At 42.2% G+C, this 24,604-nt stretch overlaps 1 protein-coding gene across 5 annotated transcripts in view; it reads left to right on the plus strand.

Annotated features, from left to right (window-relative positions):
- Positions 1-18,265: 18,265 nt before the first annotated feature.
- The window catches only part of ckap5 (cytoskeleton associated protein 5), a 29,692-nt gene continuing 23,353 nt past the window's right edge, over positions 18,266-24,604 (plus strand). For 4 of the 5 annotated variants that reach the window (XM_037487981.2, XM_037487983.2, XM_037487984.2 and 1 more), the window contains exons 1-6: positions 18,266-18,396; positions 19,045-19,141; positions 20,541-20,734; positions 23,620-23,826; positions 24,190-24,361; positions 24,454-24,583. In XM_037487981.2, coding sequence (XP_037343878.2) covers positions 19,085-19,141; positions 20,541-20,734; positions 23,620-23,826; positions 24,190-24,361; positions 24,454-24,583 — 760 coding nt within the window. In that variant the 5' untranslated portion in view covers positions 18,266-18,396; positions 19,045-19,084. Of the gene's footprint in view, positions 18,401-19,044; positions 19,142-20,540; positions 20,735-23,619; positions 23,827-24,189; positions 24,362-24,453; positions 24,584-24,604 lie in introns of all 5 variants that reach the window. The other variant, XM_037487982.2, reaches the window with a different exon arrangement.

Raw genomic sequence — 24,604 nt, forward strand, 5'->3', positions numbered from 1 at the left:
ATAAAAGCCTCAATGATTATCTGTACCTCAACAATAGGTACACCACAATTGCTTTCAAATACTAGTGAAACTAGTACTTACTTCTTCTACTGCTGCTAGTACCACTAGTACAACTATAGTACTAAACCTTATATTACTACAAAAAATGTATTTTTTAATTCTCAGCTTTTATTATTTCTGTGTTTTCAAATTCATAGAAGCTTCTCCCATTTCTGTTTTTTTTTTTGCAATTCTTTCAAGTTCATTTCAGCTTTTCTCATTTCTGTATTTTCAGCAATTTTTAAATGTATTTCAGCCTTTTTGTCAGCGGCCGAGGTGAAGAAAAAATAAGTTATGTTGCCAACAACGCCACCTAGGTAAAGGCTAAGAGCCCTAGGAACTCAACTAAAACAAAAGTCCAGGTTCTTTATATTTGGGGGAGAGCAGTGACATAATGACCCAAAAGGAGACAAGGGCGGAAATACTAATAAAAAGGTATTTATTTTAATATAAATGCTTAAAATGTATCCTAAACCCTAAAATAGTCCATCCAAGGCCACCACAGCAGAGTCCCGCACGTAGATCTCCCACCAGCCACAACACTGGGTTGACAGCCGCCCTCTGCTGCTCCTGCTGCTCGTGCTGCTCGTGCTGCTCGTGCTGCTCGTGCTGCTCGTGCTGCTCGTGCTGCTCCTGCTGCTCCTGCTGCTCCTGCTACCACCACAGCTCCAGCTCCAGCTCCACACTGCCACGTGTCCTCTCTGTTCTTTCTGCACCCCCCAGTCTCTGTCCACCTGTCTTAAAAAGGGAACAGCCCCGCCCTTGGCAGTTCTCCATTGGTCCCTTTGCCAATTAGCGGCTGATTGTTGGTGTGTCACTGGGGCAGATTGTCAATTAAGGACACCATGCCAATTAAAACTGCAAACACAAATTGCCACACAAATCATGCAAGCAAACAAAAAAACCATGCAGTAATATCAATAAAATGAACCAATAAACATGCAATTGTCCACCCCGTGACATACCCCCCCACTTAAATGTAGGCAGTCCCTGCCACTGGACAAGCCTAGTCTCGATATCGGCCTGGTGGTAGTCCACGGGTAGTTCGTGTCGACCGGCGGAGCACATTCTCCACTACTCCTGCTGGTTGTTGTTGAGGCAAACAGTCTGCCCCTGCTTCTGGGGGCACCACATAAAATCCAAAACATACAGGGTCTACTTCCGCCCCTGTCTCGATTCTAGTTTCTGGTTCAGGGGTGACATGGACGGGGGTTATACAAAGTTTCAAAGCATTCCTGTGCTGGGTTCTTTCCTCCCCCCCACGCTCTGGCCTAACTTTATACACCACTCCAGAATCACCCACAAGGCTAACTACAACATAGGGCTCTGGATTCCACCATGACCGTAGCTTCCCTTGCCCCTGTCTGTTCCTATCTCTTACCCACACTCGTTCACCTGGGAGGAAGGATAACGCCTGGGCCTTACGGTCGAAGCTTCTCTTATCACGTTCAGCAGCATGACACATCCTACCTCTTGCGAGCTTGTAGGCTGAAGTTAGCTTATGATGATGGTCTTCCACCCACCCACTAAGTGTCAACTCGGGTTGGTGGGGCGCTACTCCCAGCTCGACGTCTACTGGGAGTCTTAGATGGCGGCCAAACATAAGGTAGGCTGGGGCAAAACCTGTAGAACTGTGGACAGTATTGTTGTAGGCTTGTAACAACTCAGGAACATGCTCTGCCCACCTATTCTGCCTTTCACCCTCCAAGGTGCGCAATAAGTTTAGCAGAGTCTGGTTCATCCTTTCTACCCTACCGTTTCCGGCTGGATGATAGGGGGTTGTTCGACTCTTCGCTACTCCATACATAGCGCAAAGCTGCTGCATCAAAGTGGATTCGAAGTTTGGGCCCATATCGGAATGGAAACGACCTGGGCAGCCGAATGTCTGAATGACATGAGTCCATATTGCCTTGACTGTAGTCTTCGCTGTCTGGTCTCGAGTTGGTACAGCCCATGCGTAACGGGTAAACATGTCAGTCATCACAAGGATATTTTGGTACACATCTGTAGGCCTACCAAGAGAAAGAAAATCAAGGGCAACTACCTCAAGAGGGTATGACACAACAATTGGGTTCAGGGGTGCCTTAGCCTCTACTTTGTCTTTCTTCAAGCTACACATGACACACCCCGAATGAAACCCCTGCACCTCTTCTTCCATACAAGGCCAGTAGAAACAGCGTCGAATATTGGCCAAGGTCCTCTCAACCCCTGGATGTCCAGCTGCCACATGGTACTTCTGCCAGACTTCTTGGCACCTAGCTGTTGGACACACAATTTGGGATCGTAGCTCGCGAGTGTTAGGGTCTATTACCTCCCGGTAGAGGACCTGTTCTCGGATAACCAATTTCTTCCATTGTTGGAGGATCCTTCTGGTCTTATCGGTCATAGCCCTTTTCTCTGGTCCTTGTGGAGGAAGTCCCTGGCCCACATACCTCTTGACGATGGCAATGTCAGGGTCATCCTGTTGCCAGTTTCCCCACTCTCCAGATAGCAGTGCCACTCCGTCCTCTTGGTCGAGCCTAGCAGTGGTGAGGTCGACCCTAGCCGATGCTCTGCCTGTGGACATGGACACTTGGGGGAACCTGGACAGGGCATCAGCGTTAGCATTCTCCTTTCCAGAGCGGTACTTCACAGTATAATCAAAAGAGGCAAGTTGTGCAACCCACCGCTGCTCCACAGCGCCCAGACGAGCAGTCTGTAAGTGAGCCACTGGGTTGTTGTCTGTGAATACTACAAACTTGGCTCCGGTGAGGTAGTCTTTGAACTTTTCCACAACAGCCCACTTTAGGGCCAAAAGTTCTAACTTGAAAGAGCTATAGTTTGAATCATTCTGTTCTGCCGGGTGCAAGCTACGGCTAGCATAAGCGATTACCCGCTCTTGGCCCCCTTGCACTTGGGCAAGGACTGCGCCCAGTCCTTTGTTACTGGCATCAGTATACACTACAAAAGGCAGCGTGAAGTCTGCATAAGCTAGGATTGGAGCTTGGGTTAGGGCAGCCTTCAGTTGTTCAAAAGCAGATTGGCATTCTTCTGTCCAAATCACCTTCTGAGACCCTGACCTTTTATCAGTGGGAATACCTGCTAAAAGCGCATTCAAGGGTCGGGCAATCTTTGAGAACCCCGATACAAAACGCCTATAATAACCTGCCAAACCTAGGAAGGCTCTAACCTGTTTGGTGGTCGTTGGGGGACTCCATTCAGTGACTGCAGACACCTTCTCAGGATCAGGACGGACGCCTTCCTGGTCGACCACATGGCCTAGAAACTTCACCTGTTGCTGCAAGAGTTTACATTTGCTGGTTTTAAGTTTCAGACCATACTTCTGCAGTCTTTTAAACACCTCTTCCAGATGCTGCAAGTGAGAGGGGAAATCTTTTGAATAAACAATGATGTCATCCAGGTAGACCAGCAGAGACTGTTAGTTGCCCGCCAAGGCATCGTTGCATAAGGCGCTGAAAAGTAGCAGGGGCATTACAAAGGCCAAATGGCATCCTATCAAACTCGAAAAGACCCAGCGTTGTTGTAAAGGCGGTCTTCTCGCGATCTTGGGGGTCCATTTCCACCTGCCAGTAGCCACTTGCCAGGTCCAAGGTTGAAAACCACTCAGCCCTATATAGGGTGGTAAGGGTCTCTTCAATTCTGGGGAGGGGAAACGCATCCTTATGAGTCACAGAGTTCAATTTCCTGTAATCCACACAGAACCTCAAACTTCCATCTTTTTTTCGAACCAGCACAATAGGTGAGGCCCATGGACTAGAGCTCTCTCGAATGACACGGTTATTTAGCATACCTGCTAGCAGACTCTTCATATCTTTATACAGAGTTGGAGGTAAGGGCCGGAACCGGTCTCGAATTGGAGCCGCATCACCCGTGGGTATTCTGTGTTGGACAATGTTAGTCCGACCAAAGTCATCGTCGTTGGCGGCAAAAACATCACTCCACTTCTTTAATAGAAAACCAAGGTCCACCCGTTGCTGCTCAGTTAGATCAGGCCGGTCAACCGAATTGTTAACCCACCAGTCTGGATTTTTACCTTCTGGGACCTCAGAGGCCTCCACAACGCCAACCTGAACTACACCCTCCGAGTCTTGTGTTAGGCTCAAATTCTCCTTTCCATACAAGTCCGCCTCCTCTACTTGGCTGATAGTCCCCAACTTCTGGTATCGGCCTATGGACAGACTGTATGGGTGAGGATTACAAAGGCGAACAGGAAGTCTTCCTTTCCTTACCGTTACCACGGATCTTGCAGTGCCAACGGCACTGGTGTGTGGGAGAGGTTCCACCAGTCCACAATAATCAGTCCCTTTCGGGCCCATACAAGCACGACCCCATATTACCACTTCGGTGAAGGCTGGAACACATACCTTCTGGCGGGTAGCGGGACGGATATAATGCGTGGCCAATTCACCTGTTGAGACGCTGATCCGACGGCATGTAGCAAAGGCATGACTCCAAGCCTTTTGAGCCTGAGGGCTATCACAGGGCAATGCAGATCCCCCTGTATTCTGGAAAAGAGTCTTCCAGCAAGCACCAATGACATTCATTCCCAGAATCAAGGGATTGGTTGAACACTCGTTTTTTACAATGACAACACCCCTATTCGGTATCTTAATGTGTCCCACTTCGAAGTTCATCACTGCGTAGCCTATATACGGGATATCCAAGCCATTAGCCGCCTTGAGAGTCAATACAGCAGAGGTTCCTCCCACCCCCAGCTTACAATCAGGGAAATGTCGTTCCAGTACTTGCTGTTGCATTAAAGTTACTTGAGACCCAGTATCCAGTAACCCTGAGAGTTCTACCCCATCTATGCAAACCTTTACTAGTGGACAATTTCCTACAAAAGTTGGGGCGGCCCCTAAATTGGCTATACCGTCTGACCCTACTACTCGGACCTCAGGAGCAGGGCTAACTAGTTTAAAGCCAGCTGGGTTTCTGAAGTTCTTCTACAAAACCTTGCCACATGTCCCGGCTGTTTGCAGCGACGGCAGATAGGCCTACCTTCAGTATCCCATGTATTGGAGCAATCTGATGTAGCTCGTCGTCGTCCGCCTACTGGTGGAGGATAAAGGGAATGGTTAGGTTGCATAGGCTCTAGGAGAGGCCTTAGTTCCTTAACGATCTCCTGAGTCAGCCCCTTCATCTGGCCCGCAACTTCTGCCATAATCTCATCCTTCAAGGCTTGAAGAAAAAATAAGTTATGTTGCCAACAACGCCACCTAGGTAAAGGCTAAGAGCCCTAGGAACTCAACTAAAACAAAAGTCCAGGTTCTTTATATTTGGGGGAGAGCAGTGACATAATGACCCAAAAGGAGACAAGGGCGGAAATACTAATAAAAAGGTATTTATTTTAATATAAATGCTTAAAATGTATCCTAAACCCTAAAATAGTCCATCCAAGGCCACCACAGCAGAGTCCCGCACGTAGATCTCCCACCAGCCACAACACTGGGTTGACAGCCGCCCTCTGCTGCTCCTGCTGCTCGTGCTGCTCCTGCTGCTCCTGCTGCTCCTGCTGCTCCTGCTGCTCCTGCTGCTCCTGCTGCTCCTGCTACCACCACAGCTCCAGCTCCAGCTTCAGCTCCAGCTCCAGCTCCAGCTCCAGCTCCAGCTCCACACTGCCACGTGTCCTCTCTCTGTTCTTTCTGCACCCCCCAGTCTCTGTCCACCTGTCTTAAAAAGGGAACAGCCCCGCCCTTGGCAGTTCTCCATTGGTCCCTTTGCCAATTAGCGGCTGATTGTTGGTGTGTCACTGGGGCAGATTGTCAATTAAGGACACCATGCCAATTAAAACTGCAAACACAAATTGCCACACAAATCATGCAAGCAAACAAAAAAACCATGCAGTAATATCAATAAAATGAACCAATAAACATGCAATTGTCCACCCCGTGACATTTTCTATTTCAGCAATGTTTAGAATAATTTCAGCATGTTGCATTTTAAGCAACTTTTTGAAATTAATTTCAGCTTTTATTATTTCTGTGATTTCAAATTCATAGAAGCTTCTCCCATTTCAGTTTTTTTGCAATTCTTTCAAGTTCATTTCAGCTTTTCTCATTTATGTATTTCAGCTTTTTCCATTCTTTCAGCAATGTTTTTAATAATTCCAGCTTGTTTCATTTCTGTACTTTAAGCAACTTTTTAAAATTAATTTCAGCTTTCTGCATTCCAACGCATTTTCAGCAGGAAATGCATTTTCTAGTTCTACTTATAAATCTTATTCTTCTATTTCTTCCGTCGCACCTTTCAACTCCTTCACACTTTCAGCTATTCAGACCATTCAAATTTTAAAATGTTCAGCTCCTTCAGGAGAGGGGGGCTATGACTTTTCAGCTTTTTAGCTTTTATAATTGAATTAATATAAATTAAAAACATCAACCTTTTTTAACATGGTTTCCAATGGATTAAATTTTCAAATCCTTTCAAAACTTCTTCAACTTTCAACTTTTTCAGCTTTTCCAATCTTTCAGCTAGAGACACCATTTAAACTTTAAAATGTTGACACAGGTCTTAACAATTTCCTAAAAAAAACAGCTTGTTGATATCTATTATAGTTTTTTCATAACCACTCATTATGTTTTACTAGTTTTGGGGTCCTTTTCGAATTTAGAGTGAGCGCTAGAGTGCGGGCAAAGTCGGAAGACAAGAGAGGGTCCATGTTTTGTAAACTGTTGGTAGAGCAGTTTTAAAAGACATAAAAACATAAAAACTACACTCAAACGTTCGGTAGAGTCTTGTGTCGCTCAAAATGTAATTATTTTTTGGCTACTCCAAATAGTTTTGCTCCAGGAAGCATTTGTTTGAGGTGTGGGTTCTCAGTAACTGTCTGTGGGCTAACAGCAGCTGCTCCGTTGCCGCGCCAACGAGCTGGGGCTCTTTCTGTGACTCACAGCTGATCCTAATTAGCTGATTAGTGCAGCCTGACATGACCTCCTTCTCTCCTCCTTCTCTCTTCATTTCAAACCAACCCCCATGGAGGGAGTTCTTACTGTAATGTTTGATGAGGCCTATTAAATAATATATACTGTCTCTCAACCCCCCCACCCACTCACCCAATACCATTTTTTCAAAATAAAAGCTGCAATGATTATGTTATTTAAACATGAAGCTTAGGATTCAGCTGTTTCGTTGAATAATTATTGCGCTTTCAAATAGTACTACAACCACTACTAATATTTCTAGTACTTCTAGTAGTACTTCTAGTATTTAAACTGGTATTATTACTAAAATACTTTTACTACTAGTATTTCAACCCAATGGAGGGAATTCTTACTGTAATGTTTGATGAGGCCTATTAAATAATATATACTGTCTCTCAACCCCTGCACCTACTCACCCACTCCCCCAATACCATCATTTCAAAATAAAAGCTGCAATGATTATCTAATTTAGCCATGAAGCTTAGGATGAAGCTGTTTTGTTAAATACGTATTGCTCTTTCAAATAGTACTACAACCACTACTAATATTTCTAGTACTTCTAGTAGTACTTCTAGTATTTCAACTGGTAGTATTACTAAAATGACTTTTACTACTACTAATATTACTAGTACTACTAGTATTTCAACCCCAATGGTGGGATTTCTTACTGTAATGTTTGATGAGGCCCATCAATTAATAACTTTAGTTTTCTTAGCTTAGGGCGACTGTGGGTGAGTGGGGAGCGCGGGCGGCCGTCCTCCAATCAGAGGGTTGGCGGTCTGATCCCAGGCCTGGCTAACCTGTATGTCACTGTGTCCTTGGGCAAGACACTTGATCCCAGCATTGTTCCTCTAGCTGTGACTACACTGTGTGAATGTTAGTTACTGGTTGGGCAGGTGCCACTGTGTATGGTAGGTCCTGTCATTGGTGTGTGAATGGGTGAATGATGTTATGTAGTGTTAAGGTGCTTTGAGTGGTCAGAAGACTAGAAGAGCGCTGTACAAATCCATTTTACCAAGTCCATTTGTTTTGAATAACAAACATTCTGTGTCCCAAACCACCCCCACCCAATTCCATTATTTCAAAATAAAAGCCCCAATGATTATCTGTACCTCAACAATAGGTACACCACAATTGCTTTCAAATACGAGTGAAACTAGTACTTACTTCTTCTACTGCTGCCAGTACCACTAGGACAACAATTACAACTATAGTACTAAACCATATATTACTAAAAAAAATGTATTTTTTAATTCTCAGCTTTTATTATTTCTGTGTTTTCAAATTCATAGAAGCTTCTCCCATTTCTGTTTTTTTTTGCAATTCTTTCAAGTTCATTTCAGCTTTTCTCATTTCTGTATTTTCAGCAATTTTTAAATGTATTTCAGCCTTTTCTATTTCAGCAATGTTTAGAATAATTTCAGCATGTTGCATTTTAAGCAACTTTTTGAAATTAATTTCAGCTTTTATTTCTGTGATTTCAAATTCATAGAAGCTTCTCCCATTTCAGTTTTTTTGCAATTGTTTCAAGTTCATTTCAGCTTTTCTCATTTCTGTATTTTCAGCCATTTTTAAATGTATTTCAGCTTTTTCTATTCTTTCAGCAATGTTTAGAAGTAATTTAAGCTTTTATTAGTTCTGTATTTTGTCAAATTCATAGAAGCTTCCCCCATTTCTGTTTTTTCCAATTCTTTCAAGTTCATTTCAGCTTTTCTCATTTCTGTATTTTCAGCAATTTTTAAATGTATTTCACCTTTTTCTATTTCAGCAATGTTTAGAATAATTTCAGCATGTTGCATTTTAAGCAACATTTTGAAATTAATTTCAGCTTTTACTATTTCTGTGATTTCAAATTTATAGAAGCTTCTCCCATTTCTGTTTTTTTGCAATTCTTTCAAGTTCATTTCAGCTTTTCTCATTTATGTATTTTCAGCCATTTAAAAATCTATTTCAGCTTTTTCTATTCTTTCCGCAATGTTTAGAATAATTTCAGCTTGTTTTATTTCTGTACTTTAAGCAACTTTTTAAAATTAATTTCAGCTTTCTGCATTCCAACGCATTTTCAGCAGGAAATGCATTTTCTAGTTCTTCTTCTTCTATTTCTTCCGCCGCACGTTTCAACTCCTCACACTTTCAGCTATTAAGACCATTCAAATATTAAAATGTTCAGCTCCTTCAGGAGAGGGGTGCTATGACTTTTCAGCTTTTTAGCTCTTATAATTGAATTAATATAAATTAAAATCATCAACTTTTTTAACATGGTTTCCAATGGATTAAATTTTCAAATCCTCTCAAAACTTGTTCAACTTTCAACTTTTTCAGCTTTTCCAATCTTTCAGCTAGAGACACCATTTAAACTTTAAAATGTTGACACAAGTCTTAACAATTTCATTAAAAAAACAGCTTGTTGATATCTATTATACTTTTTTCATAATCACTAATTATGTTTGACTAGTTTTGGGGTCCTTTTTTAATTTAGAGTGAGCGCTAGAGTGCAGACAAAGTCGGAAGACAAGAGAGGGTCCATGTTTTGTAAACTGCTGGTAGAGCAGTTTTAAAACACATAGAGACATAAAAACTAGACTCAAACGTTCGGTAGAGTCTTGTGTCTCTCAAAATGTCATTATTTTTTGGCTACTCCAAATAGTTTTGCTCCAGGAAGCACTTGTTTGAGGTGTGGGTTCTCAGTAACTGTCTGTGAGCTAAGTGCAGCTGCTCCGTTGCCGCGACAACGAGCTGGGGCTCTTTCTGTGACTCACAGCTGATCCTAATTAGCTGATTAGTGCAGCCTGACATGACCTCCTTCTCTCCACCTTCTCTCATCATTTCAAAGCAACCCCCATGGAGGGAGTTCTTACTGTAATGTTTGAGGCCTTCTAATATATTCTGTCTCTCAACCCCCCCCACCCACTCACCCAATACCATCATTTCAAAATAAAAGCTGCAATGATTATCTGTAATTTAGCCATGAAGCTTAGGATAAAGCTGTTTTGTTGAATACGTATTGCTCTTTCAAATAGTACTACAACCACTACTAATATTTCTAGTACTTCTAGTAGTACTTCTAGTATTTCAACTGGTATTATTACTAAAATGACTTTTACTACTACTAATATTACTAGTACTACTAGTATTTCAACCCCAATGGAGGGAATTCTTACTGTAATGTTTGATGAGGCCCATCAATTAATAACTTTAGTTTTATTAGCTTAGGGCGACTGTGGGTGAGTGGGGAGCGCGGGGGGCCGTCCTCCAATCAGAGGGTTGGCGGTCTGATCCCAGGCCTGGCTAACCTGCATGTCAATGTGTCCTTGGGCAAGACGCTTATTCCCAGCATTGTTCCTCTAGCTGTGACTACAGTGTGTGTGAATGTTAGTTACCGGTTGGGCAGGCGCCACTGTGTATGGTAGGTCCTGTCATTGGTGTGTGAATGGGTGAATGATGTTATGTAGTGTTAAGGTGCTTTGAGTGGTCAGAAGACTAGAAGAGCGCTGTACAAATCTATTTTACCAAGTCCATTTGCTTTGAATAACAAACATTCTGTCTCCCAAACCACCCAATTCCATTATTTCAAAATAAAAGCCTCAATGATTATCTGTACCTCAACAATAGGTACACCACAATTGCTTTCAAATACTAGTGAAACTAGTACTTACTTCTTCTACTGCTGCTAGTACCACTAGTACAACAATTACAACTATAGTACTAAACCTTATATTACTACAAAAAATGTATTTTTTAATTCTTAGCTTTTATTATTTCTTTGTTTTCAAATTCATAGAAGCTTCTCCCATTTCTGTTTTTTTTGTTGCAATTCTTTCAAGTTCATTTCAGCTTTTCTCATTTCTGTATTTTCAGCAATTTTTAAATGTATTTCAGCCTTTTCTATTTCAGCAATGTTTAGAATAATTTCAGCATGTTGCATTTTAAGCAACTTTTTGAAATTAATTTCTGCTTTTATTATTTCTGTGATTTCAAATTCATAGAAGCTTCTCCCATTTCAGTTTTTTTGCAATTCTTTCAAGTTCATTTCAGCTTTTCACATTTATGTATTTCAGCTTTTTCTATTCTTTCAGCAATGTTCAGAATAATTTCTTGTTTCATTTCTGTACTTTAAGCAACTTTTTAAAATTAATTTCAGCTTTTTGCATTCTATTGCATTTTCAGCAGGAAATGCATTTTCTAGTTTTTTTTGTTACTGTATCCAACCTCCTCCTCCTAAAATGATAAAGCTAATTATTTTATGACTGATTATATATGTGGTGCTCAATATTATATATACCATTTCTAATTTTAAATGAAAATGAGACAAAACCTTGTTAATAGTAAAATATTTAAGTCAAAAACTAAATTAAAACGTATTAGCAAGACCAGCTGACGTGGTGACGTCATCAAGTCAGCTGCTGTTCCAATTGCGGAAATGACCGTTCCCTCTTAGGGAACTCGAGCTGCGTAAAAACGCTGTGGGAACGCCTCTGCGTGACCGCGTCATGAAGCACGTGTGAAATCTAACCAATGGCGAGCTGGTACGTCAGGACGACGCCAGGACCAGGACGCTATAAAGGGACCCGAAAGGCAGGACCATTCATCTCTGTGCCTTCATCTAGTGCGTGTGAAGTTTGACTAGTAGTAATGGCTGAGCGGTATGTACAGTGTGCCCCCCCTTGCACCCGTTTCATTACGGGCAGGGACTCGCACGCCTTATGCGTCGTCTGCTTGGGCGTGGAGCACGCTCAGCTAGCCCTCGAGGGGGCTAGCTGTGGAGACTGCGAGCGCCCGTCGTTGCGCTCCCGTCTCTCTCGCCGAGCCGCTCTCACGATCCTCCAGCTCCGAGGAGATTTTAGAACTATTTTCATATATAGAGCGCACCAGATTTTAAGGCGCATAGAAGATACTGCAGTAAAACGTTTGACTGGGGCTGCGTTATGCATCCACTAGATCGGGCTGTGCTAAATCAAACGTTATTAAGCGTTCCGAAAACTCTTCACTCCCATGGTAATGTTGTTGAAACGTTAATGTGGATATTAACAATATCTCTGAACCTCCAACTTTCGTTCTTGATTAATGAAAACATTCTTGGCAAATGCTTTCGTGCATCTTGCACCAAGAGCCAGCGCTGGAACAGACGGTGGCGCCTCGCGGTGGACCGTCAGCGCAATCCCGACATCCAACTCCCGCTTTAATATACTGTAGCGACTCTCGCTAATGAATCTCTGGACAATGTGCTTATCTTCTGGTTTTATTGTTGAGAAACAGGCTACTGTCGGCCGTAGCCTACGCCGAACAAAAACACACCATCGCTCTCCAGAACAACAACAATTCCATTAAAGCAGTGGTTCTCAACTGGTCTGGCTCCGGGACCCACCATCACCCCTTCATGACAAGCCGCGACCCAAATCGATCGGTCAACGGGGGGGGGTACTAGCGGTTAGTCATCAGCCCTCAGGGTGCTAGCGGTTCTCTTTGCGGCGCCAACTGAAAACATGGACGGACGAGCCGGCAAAAAAAACAACACTCCGCTGCATTACAAAAAGTCCCTTCAAAATGAAATCACATTATATTTTCATTTTCCCATGCAACCCACTAAAAACGGGTCGCGACCCACCAGTTGAGAACCACTGCTTTAAAGAGCACAAACCCCTCTTTAATATGACACCAAACAACAATTGCCTCTAATTGTTGAGATACTTCCCATAAAAAACCTATACAAACAAATTACTCACACAAAACGTCCTGATAATATATACATAAAATTTAGAGTATTCACTTTCCGTAATATTGTCACGGTTTGGTTCTGCTTCCTGTCTTTTGTTGTAGTTTTCATGTCTCTTGTGTCCCTGGGTAACTTCACTTCCTGCCTTGTCCTGTGATTGCCTGATTGTTTCCACCTGTGTCGAATCACCTGCACCACCGTGTGTGCCTGTTGTCCATTGTCGCGTCATTGTCTATGTCCGTCGTCGTTGGTGTGCACCTTTGGAAACCGCGAAACTCTGCATATCCTGCCTTCAACCTGCACCAGCACCGCTCCCTGACAAATATTGCATATTGATGATATTGGAAATTTAGAAGAAACATTAGTTTAGTTTAGTTGAATATATAGCTTTTAAAATGCAAAGCGGGTTTTTAACCCCCAAATAACGTACGTTAGCTACCTCTTCTATCGTGTAACTCGTTGTGGGCGAGTAATAATTAAAATAATCAAATGGCATCATTTAAGTTTTTTTCATCGACGGACGTTATGAGTTTTAAATGGTTACATTAGAATATCAGAAGTTGCAATTGAATAAGTGAACTCTCAACTCTGCTAGCTACAAAAACAGTGCAAAATAGCTTATGCTGTGTTATTTGACTTTAGCTGACTGAGGGGCCATTGCAGTAACTTTTAAGTGACAATTTGACAAATGACAACCTGACACTCAGACTTTATAATAGCAACAACCGACAACGATTATGTTTGTTGCCTTATTATAATATTCATTAATTGAGGTAACTGTTAAATCGTCATCATCTTCGTTGTGGCCCAGCTTAGCCAGGCCCACACACACTATCCTCATGCACCTGCCCTGATTAACACTCCCTCCCTGTTCATGTGGCTACCTGCTTGCTAACCGTTTCAATTACACTCTGCTGCTCACTCTGTCCCTCCTTGACTCCACTGTCAGACTCAGACACCTGCTGCACCTTCTCCTCTGCTGCCTGCGAGCCGCAGGCACCGCTATCGCTATGGCTAGTCACCTCTCCTCCTCCATGTGCTATGTTCATAGGGTTGCTAACAGTCCCGTATTGCCCGGGACATCCCGAATTATGGGCAATTTTGATTTGACAGCTCCAGTCCCGATTTCCAATCACAGTCTGCTAAGTCAATGACTTGCGAAAAACTCCTGGTTGTTGTGAAGTTGTGACGCATCAGATCAGTGTGCCTGCGGGTGCCGGGTGAGAGCTGTCCTCTCTGTTGAAATGAGCAGTGAGGCTGAGCGGCAAAGAAAAAATAGGTTGTGCAAGCCCGGCCGCCGACCGCTTTGCCCGGTATGCCAGATTACTAGTCAACCACTGGACACCGGTGCTGCGAAGACGGCGCAAGTCTTCGCAAGGAGACGGCGAAGTCCGTCGGCCGCTCCATGGGAATGTATTCAGACCCTTTTCAATTTTTCACTCTGTTTCATTGCAGCCATTTGCTAAAATCAAAAAAGTTCATTTTATTTCTCATTAATGTACACTCAGCACCCCATCTTGACGGAAGAAAACAGAAAGTTTATTAAACAAGAAAAACTGAAATATACATAGTATTCAGACCCTTGGCTCAGTATTGAGTAGAAGCACCCTGTTGAGCTAGTACAGCCATGAGTCCTTCATGTGATGCAACAAATTTTTCACACATGGATTTGGGGATCCTCTGCCATTCTTCCTCTCCAGTTCTGTCAGGTTGTAACATTGGTGGGCAGGTCTCTCCGGAGGTGCTCTATTGGGTTTAGGTCAGAGCTCTGGCTGGGCAAGTCACGAATGGTCACACAGTTGTTCTGAAGCCACTCCTTTATTATTTTAGCTGTGTGCCTAGGGTCATTGTCATGTTGGAAGGTGAACCTTCGGCCCAGTCTGAGGTCCTGAGCAGGGTTTGAAATGACTTAGGACTCTTGGGGGGTCCCCTAAAATGTAACTATAAAAAATACTGAAGACTACCTTGCTACACTATATACTGCAGGCAAAATTATATTGACATATTTTGAAGGTGAGATAATGGTCTTGGGATGTTTTTCATGGTTTGGGCTGGTCCCAGTATTGTAGTGGTGTCTGGAGAAGTGGATTGGCTATAATCAAACAGGTAACCCTCTAATTCTGGACCAACAAAGTTACAGCACCCTATATAAATCCCTGACATGACAAAGTGGATAACAGGTCATTTTTTCCTTGAGCAAGGAAGTTAACTAAGTTACCTAAATCCAGCAGGTGTCCTCATTATGGCAGCACCATGCACCTTCAAAGGGTTGGATGAAATACAAATGGCATTTCTCATCCCTTATGTTAATGGAATTTGTGAAACAACTAGCCGCTGGATTGAATAATAATGATGTCTATAAAGACTGTACCTACATTAGATGGTTTACTTTGTTTTAAAGTAGTCAATCTATAACCTGAACTAAAATCTTTAGGGACACGTTTAAAAAAAAAGTGACCAAACATGAAAAACATGACCGAAAGCCATTAATATGACAATAATCCAATAGTAACCACATTATTCAAAATCAACATGTTAAGTGACCAGGCACATATTTTATTTATTTGTTAACAACTTCATCAGGTTAGTGTTAACTGGGGTTGGAGAGAAGACCTACAAGGCACCCCTGCTTCTTTTTTTTTAGTTAGTAAAAAAAAAGGAAACGATAGTGAGCTCAACATTAAATGAATTATTAATAATGTAATAACAATAACTTATAACAAAAACTTTTTTCACCAGTAAATTACTGTTAAACGACAAAAACAATGGGAAAAGGGTATTTTACAACAACTTTGAATGCAGCACAAGGCTGGCGAGGCGAATTTCACGTGAACGCAACATCTGTTTGTTTTTCAGACAACGGCAGCTACAGACTGTTCAGTGAAACACAGACACACTTTACACCGTTTAGCTGTCAGTATTTTAACCGTGGTTGCTCCATTGACATATTTAAAATATGTATATACTTCAGCTGCTAGCTAACGGTAGGCTAACGTTACCTGCTGTCCAGTGTAGTGTTTACTCAACTCAACTCAACTCAACTTTATTTATAAAGCACTTTCAAAACCACAAGTGGAACCAAAGTGCTGTACAGAAGGTAAAATAAACAGTAAAAGAAAAAACACACAAAATAAAAACAAAGAATTAATACAAAACATACGATGTACAAACCTTACAAGGCATTATCAAATGCTAAAGAAAACAAGTGAGTTTTAAGCGCACTCTGAAAGACGCCCAGGGAAGGACAGGTTTTTACAGACATAGGAAGGTCATTCCAAAGCCTAGGAACCGCAACAGAAAAGGCCCGATCACCTTTACATTTTAAACGGGTTCGCGGAACCTCGAGAAGCAACTGATCATTTGAACGTAGTGATCGACTGGATTGACGCCGGCTGATCAAATCAGTAACATACTCAGGGGCTAGACCATGAAGAGTCTTAAAAACATACAGCAGTGCTTTGTATTGGATTCTGTATCTTACGGGTAACCAATGTAATTTAATTAACACCGGAGTAATGTGATCTCTCTTCTTGGTACCTGTTAAAAGTCTGGCAGCTGAATTCTGAACGAGCTGTAAACGGGAGAGAGGAACCTTACACACCCAGATACAACACATTACAGTAATCCAGACGTGATGACACAAAGGCATGAACAACCTTCTCCTTATCATTAAAACAAAGGATAGATTTCTAGCGTCCCGTGCGGCGCTGTTTCACTTCCCTCTAACGTCCGTTTTCGGAGCATCAGGGAGAAGCGGGAGGCATTTAAGTGGCATCTAAATAAGGCACCGAAATCAGAGTTACTATTCGGTCTGGTAGATAACGGCCGTTAAGACACCTGTACCGTATTAGCACCGGGTCTCAGACCCCCCCCCCCCCCCCCCCCAAAAAAAAACCTCTTCGGATCTACACGATTCACGTGGATGACATTTTCCCATTCAAAACTCACAGACTTGAATTAAGTCCTCGCTATCTTTCGTAATCACTGACTGGACAATTATGTTGGCATGCTAGCTTTGAATAACTAGTCTAGCTAACTGCTAACTGTCTGCTGTTAGCTGGCAGTTTGTTTGGCTTATACACGTACAGCAAGAAACGTTGACAAACGCACTCTTCTAATCATCTAAGTTAATGCAACTTTTGATATAGGAACACCAACTCCAAATATTTTACTATAATAAGCAATTATTATGGAGATATAAACATAATCGAAGCACTTACGGGATTTTGATTAGGGTTCTTTAGATTTCACTCTTTGTGAGCCTTCGTTTTTGCCGCGTTCAATGACCTACGTGTCACAGACACTGTACTGTTTACTCCGGAGGACCACGACAACAATCTGTGACGCTATTAGTTGCCCTGATTGCTGCTCAATCGCGCTAGGAAATAAAGTAATTTTTTGTTATAAATATAAAACGTCACTTAAGACCTATAATTACACATTACATCATTTTTAATGTTAAAAATATTTTTCGGGGACCCCCCAAAATCTAAAAATAAATTCTTATGGGGGGTCCCCAATGGCTTATGGGGGGTCCGGGACCCCCCCAGACCCCCCTCATTTCGAACCCTGGTCCTGAGCACTCTGGCTGAGGTTTTCATCCAGGATATCTCTATACTTGGCCGGATTCATCTTTCCTTCAATTGCAAAAGTCATCCTGTCCCTGTAGCTGAAAAACACCCCCATAAAATGATGCTGCCACCAACATGTTTCACTGTTGGGATTATATTGGGCACGTGATGAGCAGTGCCTGGTTTTCTCCACACATACCGCTTAGAATTAACGCCAAAAGGTTTAATCTTGGTCTCATCAGACAAGAGATTCTTATTTTTTCATAGTCTGGCAGTCCTTCATGTGTTTTTTGGCAAACTCTATGCGGTCTTTTATATGTCTTGCACTGAGGAGAGGCTTCCGACGTGCCACTCTGCCATAAAGCCCCAACTGGTGGACGGCTGCAGTGATGGTTGACTTTGTGGAACTTTCTCCCATCTCCCTACTGCAACTCTGGCGCTAAGCCACAGTGATCTTTCGGTTCGTCTTCACCTCTCACCAAGGCTCTTCTCCCACGACTGCTCAGTTTGGCTGGACGGCCAATCCGCAACGTAATGTCTACCTGGTAGGCGGGCCATTATTCAAATTCAACCAATCACTTGCTTCGAAAGAGAGCCGCCTAAGACGATAATGTTGACGTGTATCCAGCATTATATGGGGTGTACAGGGGTTTCCTATTCTCTGTCTCTGTATTGATCATGCGATTAGACCATACACGATTCTATATTAATAATTAGATAAAAGAAAGATGTAACGTTTGGCCGTCAGGGTGGTGTCCATGTTTCCGCCCCTCTTCTGCAGCTCCAAAAGCTGCAACAAGCTGGACATAGGCAGCAGAGATAATACCGGAAACTGGTGTTTATTTGTATTTGAAATAAGAGCGCCACATGTCTCAGCTACACATAAGCAAACACAACTGTACAACTGTATGTGCTGCAAAGCTGTCTTACGTAAGACGTTTACTACTGCAATATATAGGCAAATTATTGAGATCCTCCCTAACGAGAAAGATACGTTCTTTGTCCGTTTTATTTAGAACCGGATGTGATTGCGGGTGTCACTGGCAAAGCTTGTATAAAGGTAAAGATCTGGTGGACTGCTCCCTCGTAAAACCATTATCACCATCATCTGACGAACTCAACAGCTCATTCTCCCCATAGGCACAACTCGGTATGTAAGTAATGTTTTACTATTGGTAAAAGCGGGGTTTTGGTTTGACCAGAATATTCAGAACGTTGTGCTCAGCAGCTGTCAATGTGAACTGCGTTGTTAGGCCTGTTTGTTGGCGGATGTGGAAGGTTAATGGTAGCTCGTAGCCGTGTTACTAAGCAGCTAACGGCGGCTAGCCGCTGCGAGTAAATAAAAAGCTATCACTATGACTATAGGCTGCACCTAATAAATAAATGCCAAACATGCTAACGAGCTACATACACGTAAATGTGAGCTGCTTGTGTATTAGTCGTTAGGCGTTATCCGAATGCGCGGGTTGACGTGCTAGCGGAGCAACGATCACAGACGTTGCTAACTTTGCTAGTTGATGGCGCTCGTATAACGTTATCTTGAAAGTCCTAATAAGACAATATGTTGTGACCACTCGTAGTCGGCGCAAACTGAGAATAGCATAGGAGATTAAGTACAAAGCCATTTGACCCTCACTGCTGCGGTCTTTCTGACCTATTTCTCTGACTAACGTTTAAGTTTTGGTATTGAATAAGTGGTCCACCATCGCCAATACTATGGACGATTTTATTGTGCCAGCAAAACATTTCCAGATGATGTACAACAAATGTCGTTTATTTATATAATTGTGTTTTCCAGTTGAGTACCTTTTTGGGGAAGCCCACCCCAAGTGGCCACCATGGGGGACGATAGCGAGTGGATGAAGCTTCCCATCGATCAGAAATGTGAACACAAGGTGACTGACTAATATTTACCTTCAATTTGCCAGGAACAGATGGATGGAATGTTTGTGTGACCTAATATGAATGACATCTAAAAATCATCACATGAAAGGATTTGGCTTTTAACAAGTAGCAAAGCATTTATATGCAAGGCAATTTAGTAAATTTCACAAACATGAACTTTTTTGTCTTTGTCTGTTTACTGGCCATGCTTTTGACATGGCCAACGGAAATCTTACTTTTTTGGCTGGAAGCATAAACTGAGCCATTCTCAACTACACTACTTTTCATTGTGTCCGCTTCATTTTTTGGTTTCATCACCTCTTTTCTGTCCTCCAGGTTTTCCTACACTTGCTTTGTGCTGCCACATCCTTCACTTGTCCACCTGTCACAGGTGTCTGCGCATCTATGTTGCTTAGTAACGAACAGACTGTTTAACATAATCATCAAATTGTGGCGTGTGAACTCGCGGGCAATGCGTGAGGCATGAGAAACCTGCAATAAGTTTTATTATTATTATTATTAGACTACTGTAGCGGAGTGTCTCATCCAGCCGAGGAAACTCTAGAAAACAGAGCAGGCAGGTCCGCATGAACATCACTGCTGGTCAACCGTCTGCCGAACAGCCCTGAGCTGGTAAACCGGTGTCGATCTTCACGTACTTCTGTCTCTGAAGTGCTGCCTATTTAGCCTGCAGTTAGCCTAACGTAGACGGCTGAGCTAAACTCAGGAAGTTCACAATCAAACTCGCCGACGCATAAAATAGTTGTGGTCCGTAGTTGGTGCGCAAGAACCACTGCTGCCACCTATGTAACCGAGCCTGTAAATAAAATAGGCTTGATTACATAGAAAAATAGAATAGTGGTTTTATTTTTCTAATTTGATATTGATTAAAGTAGATCACAGCACAACGTCCAGTGTTATAATGGGGGGAGGGGGGTGGTGAGTCTGAAATAAAAAATGATTATAATAATTGAGATGGAGGACAAATATATCCCTGAATACTCAAGGTCAATGCCCATTCTTAACAGTATAACCAGCAAAGTACAATTTAACAGCCCCCAAAAGCTTCGGAAATGTGCTAATTTCTCTGCTTTATACAGTCTAGCCTTACTGATAATTTTTCCCATATTACCAACAAGGCTTTCATCTCGCATACCTACCTATAATTTCCATAACTTAAATTTAATGTCTTGAGCTCATAAACTCTTTTTCAGAAAAGCTTTTTATGTAACAGTTGGAGTCTAGGTCACAGCCCCTCGTTATACATTTGCAGACACGTTTGCTTAACCGTTTTTTCTGCTTTTTAGAAAGATGATCCTATTCATGTACATCTAATTTGGCCTTTTGAAGCCTGTCTGTTAACATTGTATTTCTCCTTTCCTCCACCTTATCAATGTGACTGTTCTTCAGGTGTGGAAAGCGCGTCTGAGTGGTTATGAAGAAGCACTGAAGTTGTTTCAGAGGATACAAGATGAGAAGAGTCCAGAGTGGGGGAAGTACCTTGGACTGATGAAGAAGTTTGTTACTGACTCTAATGCTGTGGCTCAGCTTAAAGGCCTGGAGGCCGCCTTGGTCTTCATTGAGAATGCCCATGTAGCTGCCAAGTAAGTGATATTTAACAGCAGTGACGTAATGAACCACGGTTGATTAGTGATGGGAACAAATCTATATTATTTACCCTCAACATCTGTTTAACAAAGTTAGCTAGCTCTAAACTTATAATAAATTATTTATCGGTGGCAAAAATAATGTCTGCTTTCATGCTGTTAAAGGTTGCAAATATACTTTTAGATTAATGGGAAAAGACTGGTCATAGTAAGTAGTGAAACTACAAAATGCATTTCCTGCTTAAAATGTGTTGGAATGCTAAAAGCTGAAATTAATTTCAGAAAGTTGCTTACAATACAGAAATGAAAAAGCTGAAATTAATTCTAAACATTGCTGAAATAGAAACCGGAATGTTAAAAATAGCTGAAAATACAGAAATGAGAGAAGCTGAAATGGAACTTGTAAGAATTTCAAAAACAAATGCGAGAAGCTTATATGAATTTGAAAAAATACAGAAATAAAAGCTGAAATTCTAAATATTGCTGAAAGAATAGAAATCGGAAACGCTGAAATTAATTTTAAAGAATGGCAAAAAATACAGAAATTGGAGAAGCTTATATGAATTTTGAAAAATGCAGAAATAATAAAAGGTTAAATTAATTTAAACATTGCTGAAAGAATAGAAATGGGAAAAGCTGAATTCAAAAATAAATTTTTAGGTTTAGTAGTAGTTAAAGTTGTAATTATGGTACTAGCAGTAGAAGTTTGTACTAGTATTTGAAAGCAATTGTGGTGTACCTATGGTTGAGGTACAGATAATTATTAAAGAGTTTATTTTGAAAAATGGAATTGTGTGACGGGGGGAGGGGGTTGAGCGAGAATGTTTTTCATTAAAACTAAATGCACTTGGTAAATTGACTTGTACAGCGCTTTTATGGTCTTCTGATTTTTCTAATGACACGACCTACCACAGTGGTAAGTAGACCACGCTATCGATCAGATTTAATGGAGAAGATGGCGCGCGCAGCATATTTCTCCTTCTGATCAGCAACTGATCAAATATATGAGGAGGTGAAGCATATAATACGCAAAAAAGATACGGCAGTTGTAATTAAACAGAAAAAGCCTGGCAGACAATTGCGGACAAACTGAATGCGAAGGGATTTAAAAATATCTACTTACTAGGAAAGTGGTACACTCATTTTTTATTGCTTTTAATGATTGTTTTATGTGTTGGTTTTATTGCTGTATCTGTGTTCATGTGTTAAATGCGCTGGTTTAACTGCAAAGGGTCTTTGAGTAGCAACATGTAAAGCACTATAAAATGTGTGATCTATTTAGCCTCTGCTTTGCCTTATAATTGAGCAGAGGGAATTAATGTTCCTCTGGAAATTTACACTAAAGACTAATTTCAAACCCGTATTCACAATGCAAGAGTATGTTTTACAATATGGACAAATCGCTAAGCTGTGTCTAATTCTAAATATCTTTCTAAAATAAATAAACAAACAAGACAGAAGATCCTGACAACAGGTCAAGATAAAATCTAAAAACATTTTGCATGGTTGGTGAGTGCCTTAAGTTTGCAAATGGTGTAGAAATAACAGCTTCGTGCTCGTCCACCGGCAACGACTAACACCCCCGGTATTTCAACGTGCTTATTATCCTACGGATCTTTTTGCGGTCCGCGAAAAAGCTTATTAATATATTTAGTTGACGCTTTGTTGCGTTAAATAAAGACCAAACGAAAAGAATTAAACTATCTCCTGTCATTCGCGCAAGAAAATAAAGTCACGTGTCTGCAGCTCAATGACAACAACGAAGGAACAACGTCACGCCCCCGGTTTACAACTTGGAACTGCTGCCAGCAGATGGGCAGCACGTCGGAAAATGCCGGTGTCTCGCACGGAGGCTGTGGCCGAAGAGAGACTTGCTGCTCGGCGTGTAGCTTCGCAAGCAGTCGCCCTCTGATGGGGTTCCTGTAGTAGCTTCACTAGCAGACGCCCTCTGATGGGGTTACTGTAGTAGCTTCGCTAGCAGCGGCGCACCGTTCTCTGCTTCCGTTAGCACGGCTCGTTAATGGCGCTCTCCCATGTTTGAAATATCTAACCGTCCTGCCTCCACATTACTTACATTCTGCTCGTCCCGGGTCTCTGCTCCAACTCATGACATGCATGTTTCCATATGTACCGTTAGCTAACCACGGTTAAACCTACACGTCCCTGCACAGTGGATGACTCCTGAGCTACTGTTTTAACGGCCATCGAACTTTTCACTAGCGTTCACAAACGAACCAGCTGGTCACTAGAGCTCACAGCGCAGACAGTGATTTAAACACTAACCCACACCTCAAACAAATGCTCCTTGGAGCAAAACTAGCCGGGTGATCCAAAAAGTAATGATTGTGAGAGACACAAGACTCTACCAAATGCATTAGTGTAGTTTTCATGTCTGTTTTTAAAACCGTTCAGCTAGCAGTTTACAAAACATGTACCTAAAACAGCTGAGTTAAACCAAGGAAGCCACACTCACCGAACCATAAAATAGTCGTCGCGGTCCGTACCGTTGCACAAGAACCACCGCTGCCCCAACAGTGACCGAGCAGTCTGGGTCCGTGGATGATGCCATGACACTTATGTCTGTTAGGTGCACGCGAATAGAAAATTACAAAAGTAACATTTTCGTCTCTAAAGAGTTATCAAATACTATGACTAAATTTATGGTAACTTATGTTTTAAGATCTGTTTTTGTCTTGTCTTAGTCAGGGGAGAGGTTTTTAACGAATATTTTTCATTATAGTTTTTGTCAACGAAATTAACACTGCACACCGAAAACATGTGTAATGGTAAAAATTCAATAATGATTCATTGTTATGATGCAGCAAAACGATACGCAGCAAAATGCAGTTGGAGCCGAACGCAATGAATTTGCTCTGTTACAGGACGACGGGGGAGGTAGTGTCGGGCGTGGTGTCTAAGGTGTTCAACCAGCCAAAGGCCCGCGCTAAAGAGCTTGGCACAGACATCTGTCTGATGTACATGGAGATAGAGAAGGCAGAGGTGGTTCAAGAGGAACTGCTGAAAGGACTGGAGAACAAGAACCCCAAGATAGTGGTGGCCTGCATTGAGACCCTCAGGAAGGCCCTCAGGTTAGTCTTACTTTAGGGCTGTGCGGTGTAGTGGTTCAAACGGTATACCAGTATAAGATTTCCTTACCATATGAATTTCTCACTTACCGTTCATACTGGTGTTATGCCATAACAACTGACATTGCTCTTCGGATGGTGGCAGGGTTTATTTTTTACTGTGCCACTGCTGGCACTTACTCATAGCAATTTGTCGCTTGGCTTCCTTGTTTTTTGTTCTGGGTCTGCTCTTTGGCTAAAAGTGTAAGCTAAATGTAGAAATTCGTTACCCTACCGCATTGCACCAAGCCCAGTGCTTCGCCGCACTCCCTGTCGCCTGCGCTTATTCGTTTTCTATTTTATTTACCATTTGTCCTCTTCCTCCAGTGAGTTTGGTTCGAAGATTGTGACGTTGAAACCAATCGTGAAGATTTTGTGCAAGCAGTTTGAGTCCAGAGAGAAGGCGGTGAGAGACGAAGTCAAGCTACTTGCTGTAGAGATCTACAAATGGATCAGAGACGCTCTGAGGCCACCACTGCAAAATATTAACTCTGTACAGGTGGGGCACACTTACGCACATAACTTCCAATCTTTTACTATTCTACATTGAAAACAATGTCAAGCTAAACGATTGTCTATCTGTCCTTGCAGCTGAAGGAGCTGGAGGAGGAGTGGGTGAAGCTGCCTTCTTCTCCTCCCAAACAAACTAGGTTCCTGCGCTCTCAGCAGGACTTGAAGGCCAAGTTTGAACAGCAACAAGCCCATGGAGAACAGTCTGATGGTAGGCCTCAAAAGGTTTTTG

Source organism: Pungitius pungitius, chromosome 6 (assembly GCF_949316345.1).
Source record: "Pungitius pungitius chromosome 6, fPunPun2.1, whole genome shotgun sequence".
Taxonomy (NCBI): Eukaryota; Metazoa; Chordata; class Actinopteri; order Perciformes; family Gasterosteidae; genus Pungitius; species Pungitius pungitius.